The sequence below is a fragment of the Gymnoscopelus braueri genome, assembly GCF_963280865.1.
Source record: "Gymnoscopelus braueri genome assembly, chromosome: 7".
NCBI classification, from domain to species: Eukaryota; Metazoa; Chordata; class Actinopteri; order Myctophiformes; family Myctophidae; genus Gymnoscopelus; species Gymnoscopelus braueri.
In genome coordinates this window covers 31,106,364-31,122,032 of record NC_137608.1, presented here as the reverse complement: position 1 = coordinate 31,122,032, position 15,669 = coordinate 31,106,364, and the positions used below count along the sequence as shown (strand labels likewise).

At 38.2% G+C, this 15,669-nt stretch overlaps 2 protein-coding genes across 2 annotated transcripts; both read left to right on the top strand.

The window, feature by feature from the left end:
* Positions 1–8,464: 8,464 nt before the first annotated feature.
* LOC308088991 (chemerin-like receptor 1) lies at positions 8,465–9,986 on the top strand (the record flags this gene model as incomplete). Its single annotated transcript, XM_080433570.1, has 2 exons — positions 8,465–9,199; positions 9,978–9,986. The coding sequence occupies 2 exons, from the start codon at positions 8,465–8,467 to the stop codon at positions 9,984–9,986; spliced, it is 744 nt and encodes a 247-aa protein (XP_080289696.1).
* A 2,375-nt stretch (positions 9,987–12,361) lies between these two features.
* LOC308089320 (chemerin-like receptor 1) lies at positions 12,362–15,409 on the top strand. Its single transcript, XM_080433984.1, has 2 exons — positions 12,362–12,456; positions 12,588–15,409. The coding sequence occupies exon 2, from the start codon at positions 12,619–12,621 to the stop codon at positions 13,642–13,644; it is 1,026 nt and encodes a 341-aa protein (XP_080290110.1). The 5' UTR covers positions 12,362–12,456; positions 12,588–12,618; the 3' UTR covers positions 13,645–15,409.
* Positions 15,410–15,669: the final 260 nt, after the last annotated feature.

The following is a 15,669-nucleotide window of genomic DNA, read 5'->3' as shown; positions in this document are numbered from 1 at the left end:
ATGAACCTGGTGGTGTTGCCCTTGATGTATACTGCGGTAGGCCTCCTTGCCCGGCCGCTGGCCAGGCGTTTGATGCCACTCAGAGCTTGGTGCCCAGGGCTGCAGCCCCTAATGCCCCCTTAAGCCAGGCCCGGAGATGGATTGCTGAAGTGGAGCACAACACACCATCGGTTCATACCACACGTCATAATTACCCAAGACGTGCTACTCATACGCTGAGTTGGCGGTGCCAGGAATCGAACAGTCCATAAGCGAGTGCTCTACTGACTGAGCTAACCAGAAACTAATGTAAAGATGAAATATAATGTTAAGGTAAAGATTCATCAAGTTAATGTAAAGATTCAACATAAGCTAATGTAATTATTCAACATAGTATGTTCATGTAAAGATTCAACAAGTTTATGTTAATGTAAAGATTCAACATAATATGTAAACATTCAACATAATGTTAATGTTCGACATATGTTAACTGATTGACTGACTGACTGATTGATTGATTGATTGGTTGTTTGTTTAAATTGATTGATTGATTGATTGACTGACTGACTGACTCAATCTGAAAATGCACATATGAACATATATGTGGACATATCTGTCAAAAGGATAAAACACACAAAAAAAGCTTGAGAGCCTACTTCCATTGTGGTCCTTTAACACAGGGCTATACCATCAACTGTGACAAACCACAAATCATTTCACAAGACTTCTCATTTCACAAGACAAAGAAAGAAGGAACCGAAAGGAACAAACATATATGGTTGACATTTCTTAACCATGTGTACATTTCATCAAATGCCGCAGCAGGATTTTATGTATTTGTCTCATCATTAACAGCAGTTTTAGTGAAAGAAAGGGAACTTGGAAAGTTACTTTCCGAAAAACCACAAATCATTTCACAAGAATAAAGAAGGAAGTGAAATCTCTCTCTCTACACACACGCACGCACGCACGCACGCACGCACGCACGCACGCACGCACGCACGCACGCACGCACGCACGCACGCACGCACACACACACACACACACACACACACACACACACACACACACACACACACACACACACACACACACACACACACACACACACACACACACACACACAGCTGATAATTGTTAAAGGTTCTGAGCATGGCTGCAGCTGTAGAGTGCTCCAACTTATTGGACTATTATCGTCTTCAAATTACCAATTTCATCAGTAGCTCTATTCAACGTTTATAAATACTTGTATTTTTAAGGTAGTTTGGTATCCGGACACAAACCATGACCAAGACAATGTGATCCAGCCAGCCTGTAATGACATGATAAGTTGTTCCTGTGACACTCCATAGCAAATAACTGGTATTAAACATTAATGATCATAGATGGACGACAGTCATTATTTACATAAGGGCTGCTGTTATATTCCCAGGGCGCAACACAAAGTGATGAAAAGGACCACGTTACCATTTCAGAGCTTGCATCCAACATATATGATATACAGTGATAGTCTATCATGACATGATAGTCAGTCAGTCAGTCAGTCAGTCATTCCAGAGTCACACTGCGTAGAAGGCCGGTGTTTCTGTTGATCTCTGATGGCAGCTTGAAAGCTTGTATGTTAAAACTAACACACAAATTGCCATATTGACCTTGAATATTGTCGACCTTGTAACCAAAACCGTGAAATAAAAAAAGGAATCTGTGTTCTAATGGAGCCAATGTAATTATTATTTAGACACAAGCTCTTGTTAATACTTTTCATTGTTAAAATTTTATAAAACCCACGGACTGACTTAAAGAATAAAATGAATGAATAAATAAATACACACTTATTTCCATTGACAATGGAAATGTCCATTGACAATGGAAATAAGCTTTCCAGGTCACTTGTGTCTATCCTTTTGACCCGTCTTCACTTGTACATGCGAGTTGTCAATACAAAATGTCTGTCAATCAATCAATCAATCAATCAATCAATCAATCACATTCAATTTTATTTTTCAGAAATAGCAAACATAGATCTACAATCCACAATGTGTCACGAATCACGATACAATGGGTTGTGAACTTTTAGATCAGCTATTTTTACTACTTTGGCAGACGAAGTAGGACATTAACTTACATAAAAAAATGAAAGATTGAAAAAAGGAGATATACTGTATGGTTTCTGCTCGACAGTAATGATATTTATCTTTGTAGAAATATACAACATCAACTAATCCATACATTTCCCTGTTCTCTTGCTTGCTATTGCATTTGTGATACTCACCCATAGCAAGTGGGCTGCTGTGGCTTCTAGATGAAATACAGCCCAGGGAACACTTACAGTAGTACCAGTGGATCTCACACAAGCAACCCTACCCAGGACAGAACAAAGTCCATAACCTTTCTGGCTTACCATTCTGCTGAGATTAAACTGTGCCTGTAACTCACAAGAAGAGGAAGGTGAAGAAGACAAAGGAGGGAAAGAAGAGAACAATATCAAGTTCAAGGACAGGTATGAGAAGACACTCCTCCTCTGTCTAAACCCTTTTCCAAATCATTTGTCTAGTTGGTAAGTTTTATACACAGTGCTGTCATCCAACATACGTCATCTATCACACCCATTTGGGCAGAGGGAGAAGTAGGGGCAGGGCTTAACAAACATTAGAGCAATTCTATCATAAGAATAAGAATAATTTAGCGTGCGTAGGCTATATAACTTTATTCAACCAGGAAGTCACATTAAGATTATTTATTATAAGTGAGACTTATAAAAACTAAAGACATGAAATACAAGACGTGCTACTCATACGCTGAGTTGGCGTCATCTAATTAGATGACGTGTTCAAGTTAGAGTTTTGCCTTCAGATCAGTCCCTAACCGTAGGCCTTGAACAAGCTCATCTTGCCTGCCTCAGTTCTGACAACAGATATTACAATGCAACCACTTAAGAGATTGTCATTTCTGACTACCTTGAAAAAACAGCAACTAGAAATTACGTATATGGATAGTTTACCAAGAATAGCATAAAAAAAATAATATATATATATCCTTCCTAATTCCGATACCCACAAGTTGCAACTCGTGTATCGGTCAATGCATAATACAAAAATCGAGGAATAAATAACAATTCCAGTAATAATTGTTAAAAGTTAGTAAAATAATAATGTAAATAGTTTAGTAAAAGTATAAAATAGAAGTGCAACATCAACTGAAATATCAACATGTAATAAATTAAGTGGCATCGGATTGGCCAATACCGATAACAGCCTTTTAAGCAGTATCGGCATTTCTTCCGATAGCATACTGGTATACCGATAGCATACAGTTCTGTGGCAGTATGGTTGTGCTCCTATGTCACACGTGACGTGACATGTTTGGAGAGGTAGAAAATATATGTACAGTAAGTGACATCCTCTTCATTTACTACTGCATACCCAGATCTGTTCTGAACAGGTGATTTTGTGTGAAGTTATTTTATTACACATTATTTCTGCGTTGAAGCCTACTCTTGATTGCATTTTAAAAGGTAAATATTTCCATTTGGACTTGTTACAATGAGTTAAATGATTATTTCAAAGAATCACAGCCTTAAAGCTTTCTTTTTTCTTTATTTGAAACAAAAATAATATTTAAATGTTCATGTTCATTTGGACTCATTTAGAGTAAAAAATAGAGAAAACGGTATATCCCCTAAATCTACAGTGGTAAACCATATAGGTAAAATTTTTTTTTTTATCAGCAGCCCAAATGTGCAACTGATATGAATACATTTGTGGTATTTCCTTTTCTACAGCAGTGCAGCATTACCATCTGTGCCATCACCGTTACCTACCATGACATCTGTGCCATCACCGACTCTGATTATATTTACAGTGATCCAACTCCAAATAGCACTGAGAACCCTTCACCATTCACCATGTGCAACGACGCAGGGTGTGTCACCCTGGTTGTGATAAATGTGATCATCTTCCTGCTAGGGCTTTTGGGGAATGGCATGGTTATCTGGGTTGTTGCCTACAAGATGAAAAAGAAGACAGTCCATACAACGTGGTACCTCAGCCTGGCCCTCTCTGACTTCATCTACTGTGTAACTCTCCCTTTCAACATCACTCTGGCAGCAACAGGATCTTGGAACTTTGGACTTTTCATGTGCAAGTTTACATCCTTTGTTTTGTTCCTCAACATGTTCAGCAGCATCTTCCTGATGGTTGTTGTGTGTGCAGTTTGGGCCCAAAACAATCGTAGGCTGCAGTTGCAGTTGTTGTTGCCTGGCTTTTTTCTATGCTGCTGAGCATTTCTTCCTTAGCGGTTCGTGATATCATAACAGATAATCAGGTTACTATATGCTACAACAATTTTGACTTGATACCCCACAGCAATAGAGCCTCGGTCTATCGTTTTGTTCTAGGCTTTGTATTTCCACTGATAATCATCACAGTGTGTTATACTATCATTGTAAGGCTACAGAAGAACAAATTGGCCAAGTCAACTAGGCCCTTCAAAGCCCTGATAGTCACATTTGTCATCTGTTGGCTTCCATACCACATCTTAATTTTACTACAGATGATCGATAATAAGGCTGTAGCAGCTATATAGGCGACTTTTGCAAGCGCAAATAGTTGCATGAACCCGTTTCTCAATGCATTCATGGGTAGAGATGTTAAGCAGAATTTGTTAAGTTCTTTTGTTTCAAAAATTCAAAATGCTTTCATGGAAGAGAGGTCCTGCGGAACAGTCACAACATCTCAATCTTAGACAGACTACTTCATATTTCTGAGCTTTAGAGAGAAGTATGTTCTCAATATTCATGTTGATATAAAACAATGTCTCTGCTCTGTGTATTATTATTTTTTTGGATATTTAGTTTTTACTTTTCTCACCATTGAGCTTAAAATAGGATGAATGCAGCAGCTGTAACATGGTCTAATGAGACTATTGTCTTCATTCAGTGCATGGAAAGTTAACAGTGCTACAATGTTGTTACCTGGCACACAAAGATATTTGCATTTTATACTCCACCCCATTTAGAATGTTTGAAAGGTTCTGTATTTATTTTTCTACAATAACTGAATATAAAAAATGACACCTGCACTTATTTACCAACTCATCTTCTGAGATGAGTTGAAATACAAATTTTCAGCTTCAGAAAAAGTAGGCACTGCAATCGCATCATCAAGCTTTATATAAGCAAATGTAAAAAAAAAAATTAAGATGGGACTAGAAAGATGTCCACCAGGGGTCCTACCAATGTTGTGCTATTCTACTGTAGGAAAGCTGACCCACTTTTTGCTTTGACATTAGGCCAAAGCACCAGTGGTGGAAGAAGTACTTAATTCTTTTACTTCAGTAAAAGTAGCAATTCCGCAATGTAGAAAAACTGACAGGTGCGTAGGACAAAGGTGCCAATGTTCAAAAGGGGATCTCTGATAATCAAACCAAAGAAAGAGGTCCCACACACTGTCTGGAACTTGCAAATATGTTGCTCTTTATTTAGGTCGATGTTTCGGTCGTTAGACCTTCATCAGGACAAACAGATCCCCTTTTGATCAAAATATACTTAAAATACCAAATCTAAAAGGACTCATTAAGCAAAATGTCCCATTTCAGATGTTTTTTCAAGTTTTCTAAATTTGCTTGATTTACAAGCTCACAATGCATCACATCACGACATAGTGTGACCTTGTAGATCAGCTATTTTCGAATATGAGGTAGGATAAAATAGGGCTTAGTTTGTTCACTTTTTGTACTGATCTTAATCTATAAAGTAACTTGTGACTAAAGTTTTAAATAATTATAGTGGACTAAAAAGTACATTTGCCTCTGAGATGTAGTAGAGTAGAGGTATAAAGTACTGCAAAATTACGTACTTGGTACTCAAGTAAAGTAAAAGAACCTCAAAATTGTACTTAAGTACAGTACTTTTATGTTCTTACTTATGTTACTTTCCACCACTGGAATGTGACATTGACACAAATTATGTGTGGCATTGCAACAAGACAAAGTACTCAACCCCAGTACTTGAGTCAAAGTATAGATAGATACCCCACGTCAAATATTACTATTATTAAAAAGTGAAAGTTGCTCAGTAAAATTTGTACTTAAATATTAAAAAGTAAATCCTTTTAAAAAATACTTCCGTTTTCAAAAATACCAAAATTCATAAAAATATAAATTATAATGAAAATAGCACATCTGCAAGCTTGTAGATCGGCTATTTTCAGTGGTTAAGTGGTTAATTCATAATGTACTTTTTCCGTTCCTAGAAATGTAGTGGAGTCATACAATGTTTGTCGTTGAAATGTAGTGGAGTCATACAATGTTTGTCGTTGAAATGTAGTGGAGTGAAAGTCATAAGTATGCAAAAACACAAATACTCAAGTAAAGTACAGATACTCAAGAAATTTACTTAAAGGATGACTTCACCCATTTTCAACCTATCTCCATACAATTAGTCCTCACTAATGCTGATGATGAACTGGTACCATTTTTGTCTACCCGGTCTGTGTCTCAGAGGAGGGCATCCTACCCAGAGTTGTGTAATGTCGCTATTCCACTATATAGGAACTTAAGGCTGATGCATTTTTTTTTACATCAGGCCAGTGGTGGTGGCACTACTAGTTAAGACTCTGTTAAGGCCAGTCCACACTAATGATTCGCGACGCAACTCCTTGCAACATGTAACTACTTGCAACTACTTGCACATTATCCCCAATGACAGTTGCAAGGAGTTGCGTTAAAACGGTTTTGTTGCAAGGAGTAGCGACTAGTTGCATTGGTGTGGACTATGGCCTTTAGAAGCAAAAGTCTTGTTTTCAATATTTTACTTGAGTAAAAGTACAATAATACTTGCCATCAAAATAAGCTTAAAGTACCAAATGTCACATTTAACAAATTTTGTAAAAATAAACACCTCTTGCATTTACAAGCGTCATAGAGAAGACCAGCAATCAGGGCTACACTCCTGTCAACATCTAATATTAACAATATTGTCTCTTCAAATGGAATTCATTGTGCCAGTTATAGTATTTGTTGAATAACGAAAAAGTGTTAATTATGTTTATTTGAATTCATGTCAAGTTATGTTATGTTCAGTATAAAATGCATTTATTTGTAATACTTAGGCCTATTTTTAAATATCAATAGATCAATTGATTAATTAATATACAGTATCTTTATTTCTTTCTTTCTTTGGATAAGGTCTGACATTCGTCAGCAAGGGAAAAAAATATTATAAATCCATTTATTACTATTGATAAGTGTGTATGCACCAAAGCATGACATTGTGTTGTGAGAATTCTGTTGTATTGCACAATACTAGTAGCAGCCACAAAGAGAGAGCTTGCTCATGCATGGGATATTTGGTGCAACTTTTCTACTGAACACTGGGTGAACCTTGCCTTTTAGCTATAGAGACAACTAAATGTGACCTATGGTGAAGGGGGGGGGGCTTACGGGCATTAGCCTATGTGGTCACTTTCAAATTCAATTATTCATTACATCTCATTTGATTCAAAGGACTTTTGAGGACATATTCAAAATACACAATTGAGAAAATGTGTGGGTTTTCTGCACTGCCAAAAGCATGATTGACAAATGCTTATACTGTAGGTTTTTAACATTCAAACCATTTAGCAATTCCTGTTGTATTTGCAGTGTAAATAATGCATTGTTCTGACTTTTCAAATAAAGACACAAAGAAAACTGTGAACAGTAACAGGTCAGTGGCAGTATAAAAAAAAAGGCATGGGTTTCCGAGGCTAGTGGCAGTATGGTTGTGCTCCTATGTCACTTGTGACGTGACGTGTTTGGAGAAGTAGAAAATATATATAAGTGACATCCTCTTCATTTACTGCATACCCAGATCTGTTCTGAACAGATGGTTTTGAGTGAAGTTATTTTATTACATATTATCTCTGCGTTGGTGTCCTCTTTCGCTGGTATAGCCTATAAGCCTACTCTTGATTGCACTTTAAAGGTAAATATTTCCATTTGGACTTTTTTTTTACAATGAGTTAAATGATTAAATGATTATTTAAAAGAATCACAGCCTTAAAGCTTTCTTTATCCTTTATTTGAAACAAAAATAATATTTAAATGAATCACACAGATGAATTTCTCTGTCTAATTTTCAACTCAGAGGTGGAAATTAGACAAAATGTTCATTTGGACTAATTTGGAGTCAGATACTCACTATTTGATAAAATAAAAAATAAAAGGTATGTCCCCCTTTTAATTTGTAGCACAAAATGTGCAACTGATATGAATAAATGCTTGTGGTGACAAAAATGTACTTTGCTTGAACATATCATTGCATTTCCTTTTCTACAGCAGTGCAGCATTACCATCTGTGCCATCACCGTTACCTACCATGACATCTGTGCCATCGCCGACTCTGTTACCTACCAGTGAAGATGACTATAACACAACGTTTGATTATATTTACAGTGATCCAACATTTCCAACTCCAAATAGCACTGAGAACCCTTCACCATTCACCATGTGCAACGACGCAGGGTGTGTCACCCTGGTTGTGATAAATGTGATCGTCTTACTGCTAGGGCTTTTGGGGAATGGCGTGGTTATCTGGGTTGTTGCCTACAAGATAAAAAAGAAGACAGTCAATACAACGTGGTACCTCAGCCTGGCCCTCTCTGACTTTATCTACTGTGCAACTCTCCCTTTCAACATCACTCTGGCAGCAACAGGATCTTGGAAATTTGGACTTTTCATGTGCAAGTTCACATCCTTTGTTTTGTTCCTCAACATGTTCAGCAGCATCTTCCTGATGGTAATTATCAGTATTGACCGTTGTGGGGTTGTTGTGTGTGCAGTTTGGGCCCAAAACAATCGTACACTGAGAAAGGCTGCAGTTGCAGTTGTTGTTGCCTGGCTTTTATCTATGCTGCTGAGCATTCCTTCCTTAGTGGTTCGTGATATTACAACAGAAAATCAGGTTACTATATGCTACATCAATTTTGACTTACCCCACAGCAATAGAGCCCCGGTCTATCGTTTTGTTCTAGGCTTTGTATTTCCAATGATAATCATCATAGCGTGTTATACTACTATCATTGTAAGGCTACAGAAGAAGAAATTGGCCAAGTCGACTAAGCCCTTCAAAGTCATGACTGCCCTGATAGTCACATTTGTCATCTGTTGGCTTCCATACCACATCTTAATTTTACTACAGATGATCGATAATAAGGCTGTAGCAGCTATATCGGCGACTTTTGTAAGCGCAAATAGTTGCATGAACCCGTTTCTCTATGCATTCATGGGTAGAGATGTTAAGCAGAATTTGTTAAGTTCTTTTGTTTCAAAAATTCAAAATGCTTTCATGGAAGAGAGGTCCTGCGGAACAGTCAGTCTCAAGCTTAGACAGACTACTTCATATTTCTGAGCTTTAGAGAGAGGTATGTTCTCAATATTTATGTTGATATAAAACAATGTCTCGCTGCTCTGTGTTTATCTTCCTGTGAGAACATAAAGATGTTGATAGGTTGTTTTTTACCTTGAAAAACAAACAAATAGGTGCATCACATTTAGTTGTCTCTATTGACAAGTGAAAAGAGAATTTATTTTTTGGATATTTTATGTTTTTACTTTTCTCACCATTGAGCTTAAAATAGGATGAATGCAGCAGCTGTAACATGGTCTAATGAGACTATCGTCTTCATTCAGTGCATGGAAAGTTAACAGTGCTACAATGTTGTTACCTGGCACACAAAGACATTTGCATTTTATACTCCACCCCATTTAGAATGTTTGAAAGGTTCTGTATTTATTTTTCTACAGTAAAACTGAATACAATAAATGACACCTGCACTTATTTACCAACTCATCTTCTGAGGTTGAAATACAAATTTTCAGCTAGAGAAAAAGTAGGCACTGCAATCGCATCATCAAGCTTTATATAAGCAAATGTAAAAAAAAAAAGAAAAAAGATGGGAATAGAAAAATATCCACCAGGGGTCCTACCAATGTTGTGTAATGTTGCTATTCTACTGTAGGAAAGCTGACCCACTTTTTGCTTTGACATTAGGCCAAAGCACCAATGGTGGAAGAAGTACTTAATTATTTTACTTCAGTAAAAGTAGCAATTCCACAATGTAGAAGAACTGACAGGTGCGTAGGACAAAGGTGCCAATGTTCAAAAGGGGATCTCTGATAATCAAACCAAAGAAAGAGGTCCCGCACACTGTCTGCAAAGATGTTGCTCTTTATTTAGGTCGATGTTTCGGTCGTTAGACCTTCATCAGGACAGACAGATCCCCTTTTGATCAAAATATACTTAAAATACCAAATCTAAAAGGACTCATTATGCAAAAGTCCCATTTCAGAAGTTTTTTCAAGTTTTCTAAATTTGCTTGATTTACAAGCTCGCAATCCATCACATCACGACATAGTGTGACCTTGTAGATCGGCTATTTTCGAATATGAGGTAGGATAAAATAGGGCTTAGTTTGTTCACTTTTTGTAATGATCTAAATCTACAAAGACTAAAGTTTGAAATAATTATAGTGGACTAAAAAGTATATTGCCTCTGAGATGTAGTAGAGTAGAGGTATAAATTACTGCAAAATTACATACGGTACTCAAGTAAGTAAAGCAAAAGAACCTCAAAATTGTACTTTTATGTTCTTACTTATGTTACTTTCCACCACTGGGATGTGACATTGACACGAATTATTTGTGGCATTGCAACAGGACAAAGTACTCAACCCCAGTACTTGAGTCAAAGTACAGATAGATACCCCAGATCAAATATTACTATTATTAAAAAGTGAAAGTTGCTCGGTCAAATTTGTACTTAAGTTAAAGTACTGGAGTACTTGCTTTTAAAAATACTTAAATATTAAAAAGTACATCCTTTTAAAAAATACATTGAGTGCCAAAAACGATCCTGGCCGTTTTTCATAATCCAACCATTGAGTGCCAAAAAAGTCTATGGCCGTTAAAAAAAACAAAAACACTCCCATCCACTTCCTGGTTAACTTATTACTTTAAAATCCTGTATCTCGGCTCCTATGTACTTTTTTTTTTTACTATGTATTTTTGGCAAAACATGCTATTTTCAACTGGCTGCAACTATGGAACGGATTACCGAATGTTTTTTTTTTTTTCTTGACTCTTTAAGACCCCTGTGTTTGTAATGAGGGGATCACCGTGAGGACGGGGATCACGGATTTCTTTTTTTTTTACGATTTTAACAATTGAAAGAATCGTTAAATACGCTGGCACTGGCTGACTGTACCCTGTTTTAAAAAACCTCTGGCACTCAAAAGTACAAAAATACATAAAAATAAAATTATAGCGAAAATAGCAGATCTGCAAGCTTGTAGATCGGCTATTTTCATTGGTTAAGTGGTTAATTCATAATGTACGCAAAAACACAAATACTAAAAAGAAATGTACTTAAAGGATAACTTCACCCATTTTCAACATATCTTCATACAATTAGTCCTCACTAATGGTCATGATGAAATGGTAACATTTTTGTCTACCCGGTCTGTGGTGTCTCAGAGGAGGGCTGTGGACAGTTCAGAAACCTGCCTACCAGACACATCATCGATGGGGAATCTAAGCAGAAACTGCAGTCGTTCTATTCCTGGAAAGTTAGCATGCTGTAATGGTGGCCATTGTTCTCACGGTGATAACAATCGAAATAAAAATGTGAAATCTTGTAAAACAATAAACGATGATGTCACTGTTAAGCGGGTTTCTGAAGTGTCCACCGCCCTCCTATGAGACACAGACCGAGTAGAATAAAATGGTACCATATGACCAGGGTGAGTCATGAGCATTAGTGAGGAGGACCAATTATACGAAGATAGGTTGAAAATGGGTGACGAAGTCGTCCTTTAAGTACAGGTTGTTACCTACTTACTGCGGGGTCGGAAGGCCGGGAGGCTGTTAATTTTTTTGCACCTGTGTGTGGTTGTGTGTTTGTATGTTTGTGTTTGTATGTTTGTGTTTGTGTGTGTGTGTGTGTGTGTGTGTGTGTGTGTGTTTGTGTTTGTGTTTGTGTGTGTGTGTGTGTGTGTGTGTGTGTGTGTGTGTGTGTGTGTGTGTGTGTGTGTGTGTGTGTGTGTGTGTGTGTGTGTGTGTGTGTGTGTGCGTGTGCGTGTGCGTGAGCGTGTGTATCTTTGGATATGTGTATGTCTGTGAGGGTATTTGGGCATAATTGTCTTCATTCAAGTATCATCATTCACTTAAATCATCAGTCAGGGTACAGGAACTTGATATGATATTGTCACATTTATAATAAATTCAACACAAGGCATTTTATGAAAGGTTAAGACTGACTGGGAGAGTCCAGTAATCCAAATGCAGTAGTGAAAGCAGGGGAATGGAAATATTGCGAAACTGTGTGAATCAGCTGTTTGTCAAAAAGGAGATGTAATGTTGATTGACATGTTAGGAGACAACACGACAGAGAGCATAATGTGACCCAGACAGCATCAAGTCAGCAGCACTCAACGCATTACCGTGAGTATGATATTGATCTTTTATTGAACTATCAAACACATTTTTTTAATCCTGTTCAAGAACATCCTCTGGGAGGACAGGCGTGTCATTTTAAACAAAATTGTTTTCTTTTCTTTTTTTTCTTTTTACAGGAAGTTTTACTCAAATACCATACAGGTCACAATGGATTATGATCCAACACTTTACGATGACTACGTCTATGATAACTCGTCTACACCACACGAGGAAGCCGTTGTCACGCACAATGCAACGTGTTTCAAGGAGGCCTCATGTATCACTCTGCTGGTGATCAATGTGCTCATTTTTCTCCTGGGAATCTGTGGCAATGCTGTGGTGATCTGGATTGCTGGCTGTAAGATGAAAACGACAGTCAACACTACCTGGTACCTCAGTCTTGCAATCTCTGACTTTATATTCTGTGCCTTTCTACCGTTTAACATCATCCACATTGTAACGAACGACTGGATGTTCGGGCTCGTCATGTGCAAGTTCTCCTCCTTCGTGATGTTCCTGAACATGTTCAGCAGCATCTTCCTGCTGGTCATAATCAGTGTTGACCGTTGTGTGTCGGTCATGTGTCCAGTGTGGGCCCAGAACCACCGCACTATTAGGAAGGCGTCTGTGGCTGTTGTCTTAGCCTGGGTCGTCTCCATTGTGCTAAGTATGCCAGCTATGTTTTTTCGGGAAATTGCTTCTTATCTGGGGAAGACGATTTGCTTCAACAAATATACTGATGAACACAGCCACAAGACGATCGCAGTAAGCCGCTTCTTTGGAGGGTTTGTTATCCCGCTCTTCATTATCATAATCTGCTACTCCATCATTATGGTGAGACTTCGGTCTAGTAGGATGAACAGGTCTTCCAAGCCCTTCAAAGTCATGACAGCCCTCATCGGCACGTTCTTCTTCTGTTGGCTGCCGTACCATGTATTCGTTCTACTGGAGCAGAACCACCATTACCAAAATGAGATAACTAAGATCGGACTTACAGTGGCCACATCTGTGGCTACAGCCAACAGTTTCCTGAACCCGGTGCTGTATGTGTTCATGGGTGGTGATTTCAAGCGGACGTTCAAGAGTTCTGTGCTGTCTAAGATTGAAAATGCCATAGGGGATGATGGCCGCACAACCAGTCGCTATCTCTCCAGGTCAAGCTCCATGGACGGCAGGGCTTCCACACACATCTAGTATCAAACTGGCTAAATACTGGGGATCTGTAGTGCACACGTCTATCAGTAAATGGTCTTTTGATGCTATCGTTCAACAGATGACCCAAATTTTGTATTTGTGACACTAAAACATGGTTCTATGGTGATTTTTAGGGAAATGAGCTGCACTACAGCAGGTCTATGTAGTTTAAATTTGAAGATTGGATTATAAGAGAGGAAGTAATTGCATGCCTCTGGCCTGTTTGGGCTTATAAAGTAGTGGAATGTTTGGCTTAAATCAGAAGAGATACACACTTGTATTCCACTTCCATCTGCCTTTTGTAATATGAAGAGGGTCTACATTTTAGAAGATTGTTTTCTTCTTCAACGGGAAAAACATTTAACATTTTAGGGTACAGTCACACTGAACTTTGATTCTGCCTATGTGGCAGATTCTACCAATGCTTTTCAATGGGAACGGAGCAATGGCAACAAACCTCTCCATTCCCAATGAAAAGCATTGGCAGAATCCACCGCATAAGCAGAATCAAAGTTTGGTGTAATCGTACCCATACACACTTAAATCTATTTTTCTTAATTCATGAAAACAGTACACCAACACAATTGAGTTTTTACATTTATCTCTTATAATTTCTCTGCTTTCAGAACCAACCTAAAACATGTATTCTACGTGCCATTGTACATACTGTATGGTGTTTTTCAGTGCAACTTAGTTATATCTGCTAGAGGTGGAAATACAAAACTGTGTCACAGAAGAAGTACTATCAGTTCATTTGTAGATAATTCTTCATATTGTACTTTTCCAAGAAATTATTGTATAGAGAGAGAGAGAGAGAGAAAGAGAGAGAGAGAGAGAGAGAGAGAGAGAGAGAGAGAGAGAGAGAGAGAGAGAGAGAGAGAGAGAGAGTTTTTAAGCTTTGTAATTTTTGTGATGAACATGATGAATGAGTGTCCATCCATGATTTGATTGATTGATATCATTTGTATCTAGAAATCTAATATTGCATTTAGGGTAGATTTACTTGCTGTAAATGTTTGGTACAGTAACCAGTTTAAAGTTGCTATTAACAGGGCCTTGTTCTGTCATCTCTGCAAATTACAATCCTTCTCTCATTTGATTCAAAGGACTGTTGAAATGTCAAAATAGACCAGCAGTTCGCAATACTTTCTGGACCAGAACACACTCACGCACGCACACACACACACACACACACACACACACACACACACACACACACACACACACACACACACACACACACACACACACACACACACACACACACACACACACACACACACACACACACACACACACACACACACACACACACACACACACACACACACACTCTGTCATGGGGGGTAATATGTTTACTTTATAATTTATGTACCATTTTGTATTCCTATTGCGGAGTGACACATTAATAAAGGTTTGTCTAGCTACAGTATCTATCTATCTATCCATCCAGCCATCCATATCTATCTGAGCCCACTTGAAAATCTCAAAAGCGTTCAGACCGCGCTGCTCAAAATGATATCTTTGCCTCCCGTGTGAACACTTCTGTAGTGTTTGCCAGTCAGTTGGAGGCCCACTTGCAATACCCTCGTGGCCCACCAGTAGGCCCTGGCCTACAGGTTGGGAATCACTAAAATACACAAGCACATTTTCAGTACTGCTAAAAGCATGATTGACATAGACTTTTAACAATGATTGAATTCCTGTTGTATTTTCTGTGTAAACTACTGTATGTAATGATTTTTCAAATAAAAAAAAACTGTTAACAGGGTGCGTCACACCGATTTATTTTATTTTATTCTACCTATGAGGGTGGATTCTGCATGATAAGCTAAAAGCAATAGGTTTTGATGATACGTCGGCTAGCTGGATGAGATCCTATCTGGAGGGGGGGGGAACAGGTGGTCGAAGTAAAGGGAACCCTGTCCCCCCCCCTCCCAGTGAGTTGTGGCGTTCCGCAAGGAAGTATACTAGGACCTTTACTGTATATGTTAACGATATGTCATCAGCTTGCGACTGCAACCT

Excerpts from the sequence above, each read along its gene's own strand:
- LOC308089320 (XM_080433984.1), top strand. The coding sequence starts at position 12,619 with ATGGATTATGATCCAACACTTTACGATGACTACGTCTATGATAACTCG.